Source organism: Budorcas taxicolor, chromosome 1, assembly GCF_023091745.1.
Source record: "Budorcas taxicolor isolate Tak-1 chromosome 1, Takin1.1, whole genome shotgun sequence".
Classification (NCBI taxonomy): Eukaryota; Metazoa; Chordata; class Mammalia; order Artiodactyla; family Bovidae; genus Budorcas; species Budorcas taxicolor.
Window position 1 is genome coordinate 122,378,350 of NC_068910.1, and position 18,014 is coordinate 122,396,363.

The 18,014-nt window shown below is 40.1% G+C and overlaps 1 protein-coding gene across 1 annotated transcript; it reads right to left on the bottom strand.

Moving 5' to 3' along the window:
* Positions 1 to 1,040: 1,040 nt before the first annotated feature.
* NEPRO (nucleolus and neural progenitor protein) lies at positions 1,041 to 17,307 on the bottom strand. The gene is made up of 9 exons (XM_052638253.1): positions 17,205 to 17,307; positions 12,192 to 12,346; positions 9,584 to 9,663; positions 9,081 to 9,212; positions 8,306 to 8,383; positions 6,770 to 7,131; positions 6,474 to 6,535; positions 3,818 to 4,077; positions 1,041 to 1,689 (listed from the first exon to the last, which is right to left on the bottom strand). Exons 1-9 carry the CDS (start codon positions 17,305 to 17,307, stop codon positions 1,230 to 1,232), a joined length of 1,692 nt encoding a protein of 563 aa, XP_052494213.1. The 3' UTR covers positions 1,041 to 1,229.
* Positions 17,308 to 18,014: the final 707 nt, after the last annotated feature.

Consider the following 18,014-nt stretch of genomic DNA (forward strand, 5'->3'; position numbering starts at 1 on the left):
AGAAATATAAACTAATAAAAAGTGACTAGAGATTGACTTAGCAAGGCTTCAGGAAAGAAGGGAGCTAAACCAGTGTTTATCTAACTGCATTTTGGGCTATTTGCATCAAAATCACCTGAGCCCCATATTAAAATGCAGATTTCTGATCCTGTCCCCTAGCCATGATTATCAGTCTCTGGAAGGGACTCAAAATCGGCATTTTAAACAACCCCACCAAGTGATTCTCAAGACATCCCTACAGTTTGAGAACCACTGGTATAGTAAGTAAGTGGAAAATATACAGAAAACAGACGAGGAAAGAAAAAGGCCAGATAAAGAACAAAAAGGAAACTTAAAAAATGGTAGGATGACTGAGGAAGATTCAGGATATACTAGGGCATTATATAAATTACTATATATAAACATAAAACTTGAAAGAAACCTCAAACTTTGCATCATTATTTGAAAATATGTAGGATTTACCTTCTCAGAGCAATTGTATGAGCAACATACAAATTTGCCATACAAATTGGTGATGGCATCAGCACCAATTATAAATCTATTTTTAGCCCCTCTCAGTTGATTTTGTGTTTCCTTAGCTTTTTCATTTAACTTTCTCACCTAGTTCTACTTTGTGTATAACCGTAAGTCACTCTATATCCTTTCTGGAAAAAAAATTTATTTGGAATCAATCACTAGCACCCAAATCAAGCTCCCCTATAAACTTTTGGACAATTCCAAAAGCATTTTAATATGCCCTCCAATGAGATAAGGGTAACAAATGAAGTGAAATAATGGTTGTAACCATTGCCTGCTAATACACTTAGTGGCAAAACTGATGATCAGTTCTAACACAGAAGACAGACAGTACAGCTGTTAAAAGCTACAGACCTTGGTGTTCAGAAGAGCACTTAGCTACGGTGGAGCCATTAAGGTCAAAGTGACCTTCTAGGTGATTCCTTGCTACAGCCCACCCCTGCATCCCATTTACCTAAGGCACAATATAAGTTTTACAAACCTAATTACTCAGGTCTTAAGTAAAAAACCGACTAGTCGTCAAATATTTGTCGATTAAATGACACAAAGCTATGGTAAGCGTTTATTGAACTAAAATGAACTGCTGTACAGTGTTGTCCTAAAGCAGCTCCTCTGAGTCCAAGTGGTACTTTCAGACCTTCCCACATCTCAGCTGTTCCACTTAAAGCAGCAGAACACTGGAGCAACTGGTTAACAGTTTCACATATGAGCCTCTAAACTCCCATTAAAGCAAAAATATCATCAATGTCGTCTGTCTCCTTAGTGCTTCCTGATGTATTCTGTTTATTTCCTTGCATCACTGTCCAAGAACCCGCCTCATTTTCATTGCTTTCTGTAAGCTTTTCATGAGTTTGTGTCTCCTTAGTTTGTACGACAGGATCTGAAACTCTCCTATTCAACACTTGCTTATTGTTAGGGTACACATCAGTCCTACAAACAGTAGAATCTGAGAGTCTCCCTTTAATGACATCCGTAGCACTCTGAGTCCCTCGAGGGGGCTGCTGGATTTCCTTTGAAAGAGTCGACTGCAACTTTCTCTGTTTCCTTCCTTTGAGTGAAAATTTATTCTGTGATCTTCTTTGTCTCAGGTGATGCTTTGAAGTTTTCATACCTAAGCCATGAAGAAGGCAGTTGCAAATAGATGTTTTTATGCACTGTAGCTTCTTTGGCAAACTTTAAAGGACAGAAGAAATTAGATTGTTAAGATGCAGAAAAACATTCTCAAAAATTTCGTCTCCTTTTTACCAACTTCCAATTAAAATATATGTCCTATGCCTCTGTACAATTTCCAGAATCATAAGGAAAAACATGGAAATAGGAGCTTCATATCCAGTCTGTGTTTTCAGAGCACAGCTTCCCTCTGATTTAGACTGTGGGCAAATGTGTCCCCATTACATTTCCACAGTAAAGTAGCTCCTTCAACTAGCAAGGCAGCTGAATGGTGAGATACTGCCATATTTCAGTGCCAGAGCTACTTCCTGGTAATTGCTCATCTATTCATAATGTAATAGGAATGGAACTGGGGAAAAGATGAATTACAAATAGAAAAGTCACTAGGATGCATCTTCCCATTTCTAGAGTAACGACTTCATATTCACTATAATAACAGGAAATGAACAAGAAAAAAGGAATAAAAGTGAAGAGGGAGTTTATGGAAAATGGGAAGAGAAGACAGGGATGCCGGCATAGGCAAAATGACAGCATTCATATTGTCTTCAAATCTGGGGATTCAGAACTCAAATGGCTGGTTGTGTTAGGTATTTAGGATGTAGGATATACTGAGTAGGATATACTGCCACAAGGAGCACTGGTACCCTGCTAACTGCCTCACGCTGATAGAATGCAAACGATTAGCCTGAGTCTGTGCCTCCTACTGTACCCTCTTCCTTTTTAAACCAATATAGAACTTTGAGGAAGCCCATTTTAACGCAGTAATCCATGATCTCTGTTTCCAAACCATTCTGTCTTACTATAAGTGGTAATTGTTAAGTGAGGAGAAGGTAGGTGACTTCCCAACTGAAATGGAAATAGATGAAAAAAACCAGAAGAATCAGAGCAGAGGATCTGCACTGAGTTCAAGATCTCCAGCTCTAATTCCCTGAGTAAAATCCTCTTATTGACTCATCCATAAAATGTGAATACCACCACCTGTGTCAGTTATTGTGGACATTAAGTAAACTTAAAATGTAGCACAAATATAACATGTTACTGAAACATCAAAACAGGGCAGAATGAAAGAGCACTGCATTTTTGTGGGGTGCAGAATAATGGCTTCATCAAATAACCACCAGTTTGTTACCCTCTGGATTAACTTTTAGTTAGCATCTCTGCCTCATCTACCCCTGAGTTTAAACAGAATCTTGAACAGAACAGCTCCATTTTAAATTGAGCTTCCACTCTAGAGTATAATGTAAAAACCCTTAACTTCTCCCACAGCTTTTAGTCAAAACTTGCTATAAAACCTTCAGTATATATCATATTTTTTTACTAAAACAGGTATTGTTTTTCCATAAATTTTTAAAGAAAATTTAACAAGTTGTGACCAAGTGACATCCATGGAAACCATTATAAAGCCCTGAATAGACACATGTCCATAAATATAGTAAGAAATTGTGGTGGATGCACGAAGTGTTTCTTGAAGGATACGCAAAAAGTGGTCAGTGATCGCCCCTGTCAAGGGGGAATGAGGACCTTTATGGCCATTTGTATCTCAAATTGTTACCACAGGCGTCTATTATTTATTCAATAAAAACATAAAGCCCTAAAATATCTAACTTCATTCAAGCAATACTGGCTCACAAAGATAACCATCCTTAAGCAGTGCTATGAATGTAGGCATCCAAAAGGATGAAGCAATACATGGCGAGTCTAGCTCCTGTGAATGGAAACTACTCGACGCTGACTCGAGTCTGGTGTGTGGCCTTGTAGGAGGAAGCATCTTCTGCTCTCACACCCTCATCCCACTGAAGCTGCGGGCAGACTGGCCATCTCTCCTACCAGAGAGGCAGAACTCCATGAGGATTAAATCCGTCTTACACATAGTTGTATCTGCAGGTTAGCATACCACAGACACACCTGATACTTTTCAAATAAAAGGATGGAATGGTGAAGAGTAAATCCAATTGACCAAATTTACTTCCTCCCAATGATATATATATTTAGCTCTGTCCAATAAAAGTAGCTAACAAAACTGCAATTTTAGTCCCCAGGGTACTGGACATTAAAAAGGCTGACTATATATACTTTCGCCTTAAAAGATAACAGAAGAAGTAAAGGAATGTAATTTTTATAATATACCTACCTAGAGCCTTGAGCTTCCACATGTTTAAGCCGATCACTTTTAAGAAGTTTGTTACCCAGAAAGGTAGTCTGAACCTTCAGTTTTTTGCTTCTACACCACAGAATTGCCATTTGGATTTCTTCAGAAAGTTGTGTGAAAGTCTGAGCCTCTCGAAATCTTTGCACAAGACTTTTTACACAGGGAGTTCCTATTGCTTTCTGAGAAGAATGTTTGGTTGCCTTTAGTTTGGATGGAGAACATTTAAACTCAAAGCTCTTCTCCTGAAATATGGAATGAGAAAAATATATTGGATCTGTTACTGACATATAACAAGAGAGAGAAGTTGACTCACACACTATCAACATTTGAAAATGCATCTTTTTAAAAGAAGGAGAAAAGTTTTTTCCAGTTCCCTATGCTTTCTGTTTGTCTTTTTAAATTTTTTTGACTGTGCCACCTGGCTTTAGGGATCTTAGTTCCTCAACCCTGGGATCAGACTGGTACCCCCTTGCAGTGGAAATACAGAGTCCTAATAACTAGACTGCCAGGGAATTCCTTTCCTTTGCTTAAAAAAATTTTTATTCACTGTTCCTAATACGATTTTTTCCCCTCTGTGCTACAACAGATCCCATCTATAGCTAAATTCAGTTGTACACAAGTAACAATATAAATATTTACATACATATTAATTTAACCTGTGTTGCTGTTGTGTTTGTGACCCCATGGACTACAGCCCGCCGGGCTCCTCTGTCCATGGGATTTCCCAGGCAAGAATACCGAAGTGGCCATTTCCTTCTCCGGGGATCTTCCCTACCCACAGATCCATCCTGCCTCTCCTGCACTGGCAGGTGGATTCTCAACCACTGAGCCACCAGGGAAGCCCATTTAACCTACACATAAGAATAAAACTCCGCATAATTAAGTATTGGTCAAAGTCTATCTGGCGGGAGACAAAATCGCTGAAAAGCCCTTTTCCTCTAATTCTGGACTACCACAGCTTGTTTTTCATCACCTCCTCAATGAAGGGTCATAAATGTTGTTGATAAATGTGGAAATGCAGATGACTGCTGAATGTATGCTAAAAATGCTTAACTGAGCAATATTTCCAATTCCAATTCAACCATCTTTTGATGTGCCACCTCTGTCTCTTCAACTTCATTTTTCTGCATGAAGTCAAGTTTGAATTTTATCAACTACTACTGTTTATTGAAATATGCCCCCTACTAGGTCTGCTTCCATCTTGTGTTCAAAACTTCATTTCTTGCAAATTCCTCATTCTCAAGAAGAACAAGTAATAGTAGTAGAAGGTAGAGACCTATTGATCTTTGTGTTGGTGATCCATAAAGGTTTGGCCTAAAAACACCCTAAGCATGTTGGTGCTAAATGCTAAAAATAAAATAGTGATTGGTCATAAATAAGAGGGATGCTGGAACCAGCTCACATAGGAACAAGTGATGGATTGCAGAAAGTTTCAGGAGTCACAGAGAGCTGTAGTTATTAAGAGAGAGCTGATATAACTATTTGGAGACTGGTGTAATGATAAACTCCAGGAGACAGTTAAGGACGGGGAAGTCTGGTGTGCTGCAGCCCATGGAGTTGCAGAAAGTCAGACACAACTTAGTGACTGAACAACAAATAATATTAAATGACAAAGACTAAAACCAAACTGCCTGGTTCAAATCCCAGTTCTGCCCCATATTTGCTATCTGGCCTAGACAAATTTCTTGTCCTTTCTTTGCCTTAATTTTCTCATCCAAAACATGGAAAGCAGTACCTATCTCACAGGACTTTTGCAAGGATTATATGAGTTTACACATATAAAGAGTTCTGAACAATGCCCGGCAAAGAGTAAATGCAGTATAAGTATTATGGTGATGATGACATCTTCCTCCAGAACTTGTAAATTGGACAAAATATAAATGCAAGCTGGAATCCTTGTAAACCTTCAAGAAAGTACTGACTTGTTAGAAAAGAATTCTTGAATAGAATGGAAGATATAGCCCATGAAGAAAACAACTTTGAAAAGAGAGTAAAAGAACTTCTTATCCGTGTCAGATCCAGAACACACCGAGTTTAAAGACACTGGCTGAGGAGAGGTCAAACGCTGACATCAGCTCTAACTGACAGAAAGACAGAAATGATAAAAGATGATGACGATGATAGTGACGATGGAAGTACCTGACAACATCTAACATCAAGTAAGGGCTTACCACACTTGAGACTCTGTGCTGAATACTTTACATGTACTAAAACTGGCACAGCCCTATGAAGTGTATACTGTTTCTAGAAAACGGAGGCATGGACAGGTCAGGAAACTTACATAAGGTCACAAACTACTACACACCAAAGCCAGGACGCAAACCATCTGTCTGACTTCAAAGCCCATATTCTTAAGCTGCAGTATAATCCACTCCTATGGTGGAGCCTAGGACCATTTTAAAATCCTAGCAAAACCCTTAGTAAAATGTTTCTGAAGGCATTCTATTAACTGAATTAACTAGATGCACTCAGATCCCTTGGAAATGCCTCTACTCATTCAGAAGCAGACTGAGACTAAGATGGCACTGTGCCTAGAGCCGAGGATAAAACCAGAAGTGAGAGTCAGCCTCTGTCCTTGGTAAGTGGCATCTACACTTAGCAGAAATCATAAGCTATTATTAAAATAAGCCAGACAAACCTGAATAGCTTTTTGTTTCAGCTGTTTGCAGAAAGCTCTCACATCAAACTCTGATGACTTTTCTGTGGAGATAGAGCACAGATAAAACAATTAGGCATACTATTTTCAAAACAATAAATTCTTAAGTACATGACAACAAAGGGAGTTAAGCAAGCAAAGAACTATGAAGATACAATAGAAAGAAATAACATGCTCAAGCTTAGAAAACACACATTATTAATACCACACGTCTCTAAAGATAATGTGAGTTAAAATTAAGAGAGTTTAAGAGAATGAGCCATATCAAAGCAAATTACCTTTTAAGATTTTCTTACTCTTTACTGGTTGTCCAAGATCCATGTTATTCTGTATATTGATCTTCATTTGTTTAGCTTTTTCAGAAATTCTAAGTAAAGTTTCTTCACCCGACCTCTGTGATTGCTCTTTTGTTAAAAATAGTTTATTTAGCAGTTTGGTTACTCCTTTAGCTACAAAAGCTGTAGGCATTTTTTTCTTAAAGACTTCAAAATAGGGCTCTCCTAAAAATTCAACAATATCAGAAGGAAAGGTAAAACCTTTGAAGTAAGGCAATGGTTGAATCCTGGAGACCTCTTGAAGTAATCCAAACAATGGTTCATATAAAGAAACCAGCTTTTTTAAAACATCTTTATACAGAACCCTAGGGAAAGAAGTAAGAGCTCATGAATTAGCCAGTAATTGATTACATAATAACTAACAGATTCAAAGCTGAAAATAACACCTATCAGTCTGCCACTATAGATTAAAAAAAAAAAATGCTACAGTGGATACTTGCAAAGAGCTAGATTTAGTCCAGCTTATACAGAAAAATCCAAGTACAAAATGTTATATAAAACCAAATACAGTACTACATGGAGAGAGATTTCAAAGGATGGGCACCAAAATCTTAAATGTGGTTTTATCTAGAGGATAAGATTTTAGGCAAATTTCACGTTCTTTGAAAAGTTTCTTCAAATAAACATGTATTATTAAAATTAAAAAATCAAAGCTATTTTCATTGTAGGGAAGAATAATACGGTTTGACATTAAGTAGTAATTCTAACATTACTAACATGATAATCATACTAACATATGGTAAATAATTCTAACATTGTTAGCTCTAAAAACAAGCAGAATAAAAAAATAGGATAATTGAAAATAGTACTTGAGATAAACAGATTAAGACAGAAATTAAGGATTAGAAATAATTTTTTCTTTTTTTGTTTCCATTCAAATTATAGCTAATCACAAATGGGCAGATTTTGAATCTGATTATCCATCAGATAAGCTCCATAATATATATTGTGAGATGCAAGGGAAATTCTCTTTGGTTTGCAACTAGTATTACCAGTGTTCTTTACATCAATAGCTATGGCTGGAACAGCAGTAGTGGTTCATGTGGAAGAAAGGAATTTAGAAAACATAAGGAAGGTCATTGCCATTAAGTATTAGAAATCTAGTGGCAGAAACAAATGAATGATACAGACTGCCCAGGAACACATTCATTTTAAATGGCTCAGCTGAATGATTAAAGGAACCTTTTTTTTTTTTTAATTCCAGCTGCTAATCCTAGGAATTCATTTGCTTAGTTAATGTGGAAGTGATCTCATGGATTCAGATTGAAAGCCTAGTCTTTTGACATAACTTAGCTTCCCAATAACAACACTTAGCTTCCTAATCCATCCCAGATAAACTCTGATCAAATGAAGAAACAGAATTTCTGCACCTTCAACATCCCATGGAAAAGCAAATATGAAAACTACTAATAAGAAACCTAGTCTGAGTTAGAGAAATGAAAAAGAAATGAAGGATTTCAAAGGTACGTACATACATACCATAACCTGCTCACGAGGCCAACCATCACAAGGTTTAAAATAATGAATTCTTGCAAACCTAGATGTTTCACAGTCAAGCTGAAGAATCAAGTTAAAGTTGGAAAACAGAATCAAAGAAATTTATGTTTTGTTGAGTTACATTTATGGGAAAAAAAAAAACACAATGCAGAATTTTAAGGAGTTAAAGCCTTAAAACATGTTCTATGTAAGTCATTGAAGCTTTAACAAAAGTAATATACACTCTGCTAGAGGCTTCATTAATAAATTTGGTTTCTAAGGATTAGCTTTTAAGATTAAGAATTTCTAACTGTCAGTGCCTTTAGGATAATACATATTAAATAGAGGTAGAAATCCCTGGCAATGGCTATTTCAGGCACTTCCCAGGAAGAGGAGACCAAAGAGCAAAATTTTAAGAACTTGCATAAATTATAACTCCTACTTTGAAAATATGAAAAACTACATACTCCCTAGCTTTCAAACAGAAATACTATTAAATTCATCACTGTATGCATGCTCAGTTGTGTCTGACTCTGCAACCCCATGGACTGTAACCCAACAGGCTCCTTGGTCCGTGGGATTTCCCAGGCAAGAATACTGGAGTGGGTTGCCACTTCCTCCTCCAGGGGGTCTTCCTGACCCAGGGATCAAACCTGCATCTCCTGTGGGTCCTTCATTAGCAGGTGGATTCTTTACCACTGAGCCACCTGAGAAGCCCATTAAATACATCCAAACAACTGAAGTTCAGAAAAACGTTTTTTAGATGATTCAAGGATACAGAAATGTCTTGCAGCAACAGTCCAACAGGCGAAGCAGCAACTTGCAGGCTCCCAAAATCTTCATCAACACCAGTTCCACCACTGGTTGGCTGGGGATGACACATGCTTTGGTATTTATAGGCTGATTTTCACTTGACAAAAATAGAAAAGTATGTTACTTTCATTCTTAAATATAAAACACTTATATAGTAAGTACAGAATTGCTTTAAGCTCAATTTGAGGTAGTTAAGCTTAATAATGACTCACTGAAGTTAACTGACACTTATGTTTCAAAATAGCTTATCATCACCCAGGTTTCAGTGTCACACTATTCCTTCCCACAAGCCAACAGAGGGAGATTACCACAAATACCAGGGGCCCTTTATTAAAATAAAATTTGTACAGCTAAGGTATAATTGGTTATATTCAAACAATAATGAAGGAAGTCTAAAGCGAGGTCACAGCAAGACACCAGGTTTCCAGCCCAGCACAAAGCCCATTACAAAGCAACTAGACTACTTACTTAGAAGAAAATGACTCTGAGAGATCTTGAATTGAACCTTCCAAATTCATGTTTTTCAAACGTTTTAAACACTGTTCAACCTGAAAGGGGAAGACCAGCTCAAATTCACATGTTTATGTGTAATAGAGACAAAGCCACAATGTGAACACGAAAACAAATTCAAAATTTCAAAGTATGGTAATACACTGAATACAAAGTATAGAAATACACAGAATACAAAGTATAGAAATACACAGAATACCATATTTTAGGGTAAAGAAACCTGTAGCCCAAAGCAGTTGCTTCTGGTTAAAAATTTTAAATTTATGCAGCCAAATAAATTTCTCAGATTTTGTCTTAAACTTCAAAAGATACACAAAACACTTTAGACAACTTGTTATATACTCATTTAATACATTCCCAATTAATTATTTACCACCACAATAAATAAATTGCAACTTTGTTCTTTTTATGATTCGGGGATTTTGATTATGCTCAGGTTATGACCAGTGACTGGATTTCCCTGGTGGCTCAGATGGTAAAGCATCTGCCTACAGTGCGGGAGACCCAGGTTCGATCCCTGGGTTGGGAAGATCCCCTGGAGAAGGAAATGGCAACCCACTCCAGTACTCTTGCCTGGAGAATCCCATGGATAGAGGAGCCTGGAGAGCTACAGTCCATGGGGTCGCAAAGAGTTGGACACAATTGAGCAACTTCACTTTCTTTCTTTCTTTCTTTCTTTCTTTCTTACTATAGTCCAGGATGTGCTTGGTGCTATAAAGAGGACCAAAGTAAATGTAAGATTATTCTTCTCAAGATTGTATTAATAAACTTTTCTGAAAGTAACATGATTCTAATAGTGAAACTAATAAAACAAGACAGTAAATTGTTAAGTACTACATTTCACTGTCCGTAAGTGCTGCAGACATGAGGAGCAAGTGATGGAGGGCTTGGGCATTGTACACATACAGAACCAGGTAAGCAAAGGCTCAGAGGAGGGAACCAATGTGGTGAGTAGGAAGACTCAAAGAGTTCAGGCTGCTTGTAATACAACATATATGACGATGAAGACCACAGAGAAGCCTGAGCTAAGAAAACTGAAGAGGCCAGATCAGGAAGGATCTGCTAAGTTAAGCTAAGAGGTCTGCTCTTTATTCAGGGGACAATGGAGAACCATTAAAAATTAAGCTGTGTTTTAGGATGATTAACCTGGATTTGGTACATGTGAACATGCCACAGTAGAGGAAAGACTAAAGGAGGAAACATCAGTCAGAATTACAAGACAACAAAAAATTGACAAGGTTTTAAAATTTAGCCAGAACTAAAAGGGACTAGATACAGAGAAACTGTTAATTGATCAGTTAACCGGATGGGAGAGCAGAGAAAACAGAACACCAAATTTTTATGACTATACTTATTGACAACCTGCAAGCCAGGAGAAGAAATACGTAAATTCCATCTGAGATAACAAGTTTGGTTTTGGAGTTAAAGACTCAGGAGATAAAACCTGCTCCAGAGAAGAAAACTTAGAAAAAACCATAATCGCAAATCTTTCTTTGGTGAAGAAATCATCTTTTTTGCTTTAAGTAATGTGAATGGAAAACTAACCAAAGAACATGAATCTGTTTAAGGTTGGAGATTATGCCATACACCTAGCACAAAGCACAGTACCTGACACATAGAAAGTTTCAAAAATACTTGGAGAATTAATAAAATGAAAGAGCAAATAAATTAGCATATACAGAACTTAGAAGGCTCTATTCTGTGTATGTAATCCCTGAGCTAGAAGGACCCAATTTTGTCTTAAACTTCAAAAGATACACAAAACACTTTACACAACTTGTTATATATTCATTTAATATATTCCCAATTAGATTGTTTACCACCACAATAAATTGCAACTTTGTTCTTTTTATGATTTGGGGATTTTGATTATGCTCAGGAAAATTGTTTCTTAATCCAACATTTTGTTTTGATCAAATCACTCAATCTTTAAAGTAGACAAAGGAGTGATAATTTGTTACAGATTGTATATAATGAAGAAATTTTTTCATAATTATCTACCTACTAGAAACAAGACTGGGAAAGAATCGAACATAGTTCTTTTCTAATACAGACTGTGTTTTGAAATGCTTTCAGGGAAAAAAAAACTGAAAGCTCACATGTGATTGTGGGCTTAACACTTAAAAATCACGAGTGAAAGTGAAGTGAAAGTCACTCAGTTGTGTCCAACTCTTTGTGACCCCATGGACAGTCCACGGAATTCTCCAGGCCTGAATACTGAAGTGGGTAGCCTTTCTTTTCTCCAGGGGATCTTCCCAACCCAGGGATCAAATCCAGGTCTCCCGCATTGCAGGCAGATACTTTACTAGCTGAGCCACAAGGGAAGCCCAAGAATTCTGGAGTGGGTAGCGTGTCCCTTCTCCAGTGGATCTTCCCAACCCAGGAATCAAACCAAGGTCTCCTGCATTGTAGGTGGATTCTTTACCAACTGAGCTATCAGGAAAGCCCAAGTAAATCACAAGTAATTTACTTCAATTTCCATAAATAACAAAAGTTAAGTGGCGGTGTGATCTCCATCTTCACCAAGTAAAAATGTTTTATCTTAAATACAGGGCTCTCGCCTTACCTGTCTGAGGGCCAAATGGGGCTTATGGCGCCCCATTCTGTTGTGATTGCTGTAAAGGATTGCACATAATACATCTGTCTCTGCGTCTAAGGTTCGGCTCTTCAGTGACAATGTAATGCGACAGCATTCTTTAATTACAGCTGCAATGCAAAGGTCTAATGCAGAGATATTTAGTAATAAGACTTAACATGCATTTCTACATTAAGTATATTATACAAAAAATACACTAAAAGAAGCATCTTTGCTTATCTGTTTTAAAGAAATCAATAACAATACAATCAGCTTCACCTGTAAGAACATAAGTAAACATTTCTAAGTATGTAAGAAATGACATAGGAAGGAAGGAAAATGGTGACAGATGATATCAAGTTCATGAAATCATTCAGAAAACATCTGTTAAACTAGAATGTATATCATATCACATTTTATCGTGATTTTAATATTCTTTCATATGAATACTTTGCAGAGTCATTTAGGGTACACCAAACACTTTAAGAAAGTGGGGAAAGCCACTAGACCATTCAGATATGACCTAAGTCAAATCCCTTATGATTATACAGTGGAAGTGAGAAAAAGATTTAAGGGACTAGATCTGATAGACAGAGTGCCTGATGAACTATGGACAGAGGTTCGTGACATTGTACAGATGACAGGGATCAAGACCATCCCCAAGAAAAAGAAATGCAAAAAAGCAAAATGGCTATCTGAGGAGGCCTTACAAACAGCTGTGAAAAGAAGTGAAAATTAAAGGAGAAAAGGAAAGATACACCCACTTGAATGCAGAGTTCCAAAGGACAGCAAAGAGAGATAAGAAGGCCTTCCTCAGCGATCAGGGCAAATAAATAGAGGAAAACCATAGAAGAGGAAAGACTATAGATACCTATAGTCTTTCTTATCTACCTAATAGACAAGAAAATTCAAGATACCAAAGGAACATTTCATGCAAAGATGGGCCAATAAAGGACAGAAATGGTATGGACCTAACAGAAGCAGAAGATATTAAGAGGTGGCAAAAATACACAGAAGAACTATACAAAAAAGATCTTCATGACCCAGATCATCACGATGGTGTGATCACTCACCTAGAGCCAGATATCCGGGAATGTGAAGTCAAGAGGGCCTTAGGAAATATCACTACGAACAAAAGTTAGTGGAGGTGATGGAATTCCAGTTGTTGCTGCTATTGCTGCTAAGTCACTTCAGTCGTGTCCAACTCTGTGAGACCCTACAGACAGCAGCCCCCCAGGTTCCGCCATCCCTGGGATTCTCCAGGCAAGAACACTGGAGTGGGTTGCCATTTCCTTCTCCAGTGCATGAAAGTGAAAAGTGAAAGTGAAGTCACTCAGTTGTGTCCGACTCTTCGAGACCCCATGGACTGCAGCCTACCACGCTCCTCTGTCCATGGGATTTTCCAGGCAAGAGTACTGGAGTGGGTTGCCATTGCCTTCTCCCGAATTCCAGTTGAGCTATTTCAAATCCTAAAAGATGATGCTGTGAAAGTGCTGCACTCAATATGCCAGCAAATTTGGAAAACTCAGCAGTGGCCACAGGACTGGAAAAGGTCAGTTTTCATTCCAATCCCAAAGAAAGGCAATGCCAAAGAATGTTCAAACTACCGCACAATTGCACTCATCTCACATACTAGCAAAGTAATGCTCAAAATTCTCCAAGCCAGTCTTCAGCAATACGTGAACCGTGAACTTCCAGACGTTCAAGCTGGTTTTAGAAAAGACATAGGAACCAGAGATCAAATTGCCAACATTTGCTGGATCATTGAAAAAGCAAGAGAGTTCTAGAAAAAATCTATTTCTGCTTTATTGACTATGCTAAAGCCTTTGACTGTGTGGATCACAATAAACTGGAAAATTCTTCAAGGGATGGGAATACCAGACCACCTGACCTGCCTCTTGAGAAAACTGTATGCAGGTCAGGAAGCAACAGTTAGAACTGGATATGGAACAACAGACTGGTTCCAAATAGGAAAAGGAGTACGTCAAGGCTGTATAGTGTCACCCTACCTATTTAACTTATATGCAGAGTACATCATGAGAAACGCTGGGCTGGAAGAAGCACAAGCTGGAATCAAGATTGCCTGGAGAAATATCAATAACCTCAGATATGCAGATGACACCACCCTTATGGCAGAAAATGAAGAACTAAAGAGCCTCTTGATGAAAGTGAAAGAGGAAACTGAAAAAGTTGGCTTAAAGCTCAACATTCAGAAAACTAAGATCATGGCATCCGGTCCCATCACTTCATGGGAAATAGATGGGGAAACAGTGGAAACAGTGGCTGACTTTATTTTTCTGGGCTCCAAAATCCCTGCAGGTGGTGATGGCAGCCATGAAATTAAAAGATGCCTACTCCTTGGAAGGAAAGTTATGACCAACCTAGACAGCATAATAAAAAGCAGAGACATTACTTGGCCAACAAAGGTCCATGTAGTCAAGGCTATGGTTTTTCCAGTAGTCATGTATGGATGTGAGAGTTGGACTATAAAGAAAGCTGAGCACCAGAGAATTGATGCTTTGAACTGTGGTGTTGAAAAAGACTCGAGAGTCCCTTGGACTACAAGGACTTCCAACCAGTCCATCCTAAAGGAGATCAGTCCTGGGTGTTCATTGGAAGGACTGGTGGTGAAGCTGAAACTCCAATATTTTGGCTCCCTGATGGGAAGAGCTGACTCATTTGAAAAGACCCTGATGTTGGGAAAGATTGAAGGCAGGAGGAGAAGGGGATGTCAGAGGATGAGATGTTTAGATGGCATCACCGACTCAATGGACATGAGTTTGGATAAACTCCAGGAGTTTATGATGGACAAGCAGGCCTGGCATGCTGTGGTTCATGGGGTCGCAAAGAGTCAAACACAACTGAGCAACTGAACTGAACTGAAACACTTTAAGTATGTTGAAGGTGGGACACTTTTATATACTTCTCTAATACCACTTTAAGAATATATTTAGAAAAGAGAAATCACTATAACAACTGGAAATTATATCTGACTAAACACAGGGTGCTTATTTAGCAAAACAAGATAACAGCCTCCTAGTCTGAAGAGCTGTGAATATAAGAGTTAATAGTGTTCTCTATGCCTCTTAATGGTAGCAGCAGCATCCTAAGTGGGAGTAACAAAAAGGCAAACTTTACACATCACAGAGAACTTTTTTACTCTCCCAACTATTTGAGGCCAGAATGAGCTGCCTTGGGGGTGGTGAGAGACTTGGTGAATTTCCACGCTTAACAGGAATCCTGTTAAAAGTATTTCTGAACAGAGGAAGGGGTAACATTAATCTGTAAATGGGGCAAGATGGATGGATAGAGAGGGGAATGTGATGATAAGTTATAAATATTTAATAACAGCTATCATCTGCAAGGAGATCTAACCAGTCCATCCTAAAGAAAATCAGTCCTGAGTATTCATTGTTAGGACTGATGGTGAAGCTGAAACTCCAATACTCTGGTCACCTGATGCAAAGAACTGACTCATTTGAAAACACCCTGATGCTGGGAAAGATTGAAGGCAGGAGAAGGGGAGAACAGAGGATGAGATGGTTGGATGGCATCACCGACTCAATGGACATGAGTTTGAGTAAGCTCCCGGAGTTGGTGATGGACAAGGAAGCCTGGCTTACTGCATTCCATGGAGTCGCAGAGTCGGACACAACTGAGCTACTGGACTGGACTGAACTGATCATTATTTACTATATCAGGCACCGTTCCAAATATTCACTTTATTTTATATTAATAATACTTTATATTATTACTCTATAATACTCACTTTCAGCAGAACTGCTCTACGAATAAAGTATTATTGTTATTCCCGTTTGAAAATAAGCTGAGGCCCAGAAACGTTAGACATTCCCTACTGCTCAACCCAGTTCCAGCAGAGGGAAGAGCCGGGATTCAATCCCTCAACCCAGTACTTACTGACCTGTGTGCGTGCCAAGTCGCTTCAGTTGTGTCCGACTCTGTACGACCCTATGAACTGCGGCCTGCCAGGCTCCTCTGTCCATGGGCTTTTCCAAGCAATACTGGAGTGCATTGCTATGCCCTCCTCCAGGGGATCTTCCCGACCCAGGGATCGAACCTGCGCCTCTTACTTCTACCTAAAGAAAGGTGGGTTCTTTCCCACTAGCGCCACCTTACTGCCCTACTGCCTAATAATCTCAATGCCATTCAAACACTGGTAGAGCCCCATGAACAGTATGAACAGTATTGATAGAGCACGCTTTCCTAAACGACATCATTTAGATCCTCCCAAAGACCTGGCGATAGCTGCTGCTGCTGCTGCTGCTAAGTCGCTTCAGTCGTGTCCGACTCTGTGCGACCCCAGAGACGGCAGCCCACCAGGCTCCCCCATCCCTGGGCTTCTCCAGGCAAGAACACTGGAGTGGGTTGCCATTTCCTTCTCCAATGCATGAAAGTGAAAAGTGAAAGTGAAGTTGCTCAGTCGTGTCAGACTCCTAGCGACCCCATGGACTGCAGCCTACCAGGCTCCTCTGTCCATGGGATTTTCCAGGCAAGAGTACTGGAGTGGGGTGCCATTGCCTTCTCCGGGAAACTAACCCCATTTTACAGATAAGGAACTGGGGACCCAGGAAATTTGCGGCTTAATCGCAGAGTGCTTGAGTGACGATCCGCAGCCCTTCAGAGGCAGAGCGCGGCAGAGACGGAGGGCTAACCACGCCTCTTGGTGGCTGAGTGAAACGTAGGGCTCCCAGGCAGCACTTTTCCCTGACACCAGTTGTGTCCGCCCCTCTCCCCCATTTCGGTGCGGTGCTGGGTCGCGAGCCTTCGGTGCCCCTGCCAGGCCCTGCGATAGACACGGTGGATCCAGCAAACAACTGTAAAGTCAGGTACCCCCACGAGACTCCTTGGCAAATTCCCCAGGTCCTGACCCTTCGGCCCTTCCCAGTGTCCCGCGGGCTCCGGAAGTCCCGCCCAGCGCGCACGTGCGCCGGCCCCACGCCTCCTCCGGAAAAGCCTGCACCCCTAGCCCGGCGCCTCACTCACCTAGCGCCGTATCCGGGTCCTGTACGGTCACTGCGCTACGGCTCCCTGCCTTAGGGATCCTCACCCGGTTCCACGGCTCCGGGCCTGGCCACAGCGTAGCCATCTTGGGAGGCAGCAGGCGGAGCGGGAGGGGCGGAGCTAGGCGAGACCAAGTGGAGGCACCGAAGGAGGGGAGAGGAGCCGACGTCACCGGGAGGTAGAGGGCAAAAGGTGGGGCGGGGGCGGGGCCCTGGGCGGAGTCTTTCACGGAACAGTGGACTAAGTATGGTGAGCCAGAAACACGTGGTAGTGTATCAGAATCACCTGGGAGATTTGGGGGGCGCCCTAGCCCAGTACTAAACAAATAGAATCTCGGAATGGGTTGAGGCTTTGTCCTTGTGTGTATGCTTCCCCATGGGATTCTGAGGCGCAACCAGTTTGGGAAATACTTCAAGGCCTTTTACAGACGTGAAAAGTAAGACATGTAGTTGAGTTGCATACACCCCCATCTCCACCTCAGCCATTAGGAGAAAAGGAAGAAATGGAATAAAGAGCCTTATACAAAATGTACGTTTGCAACACAGAAAACTTAAAGAGTTAGTCAAGGATGGTGTGTGTGTGTGTGTGTGTGTGTATTTAGTCGCTCAATCGTGTCCCTCTCTTTGTGTCCCCATGGACTGCAACCAGCCAAGCCCCTTTCCATGGAACTTTCCAGGACTGGAGTGGGTTGCCATTTCCTTCTCCAGGGAATCTTCCCAACCCACTGATGGAACCCACATCTCTTGGGTCTCCTGCCTGAGTAGGCAGGTTGTTTACCACTAGAGCCACCTT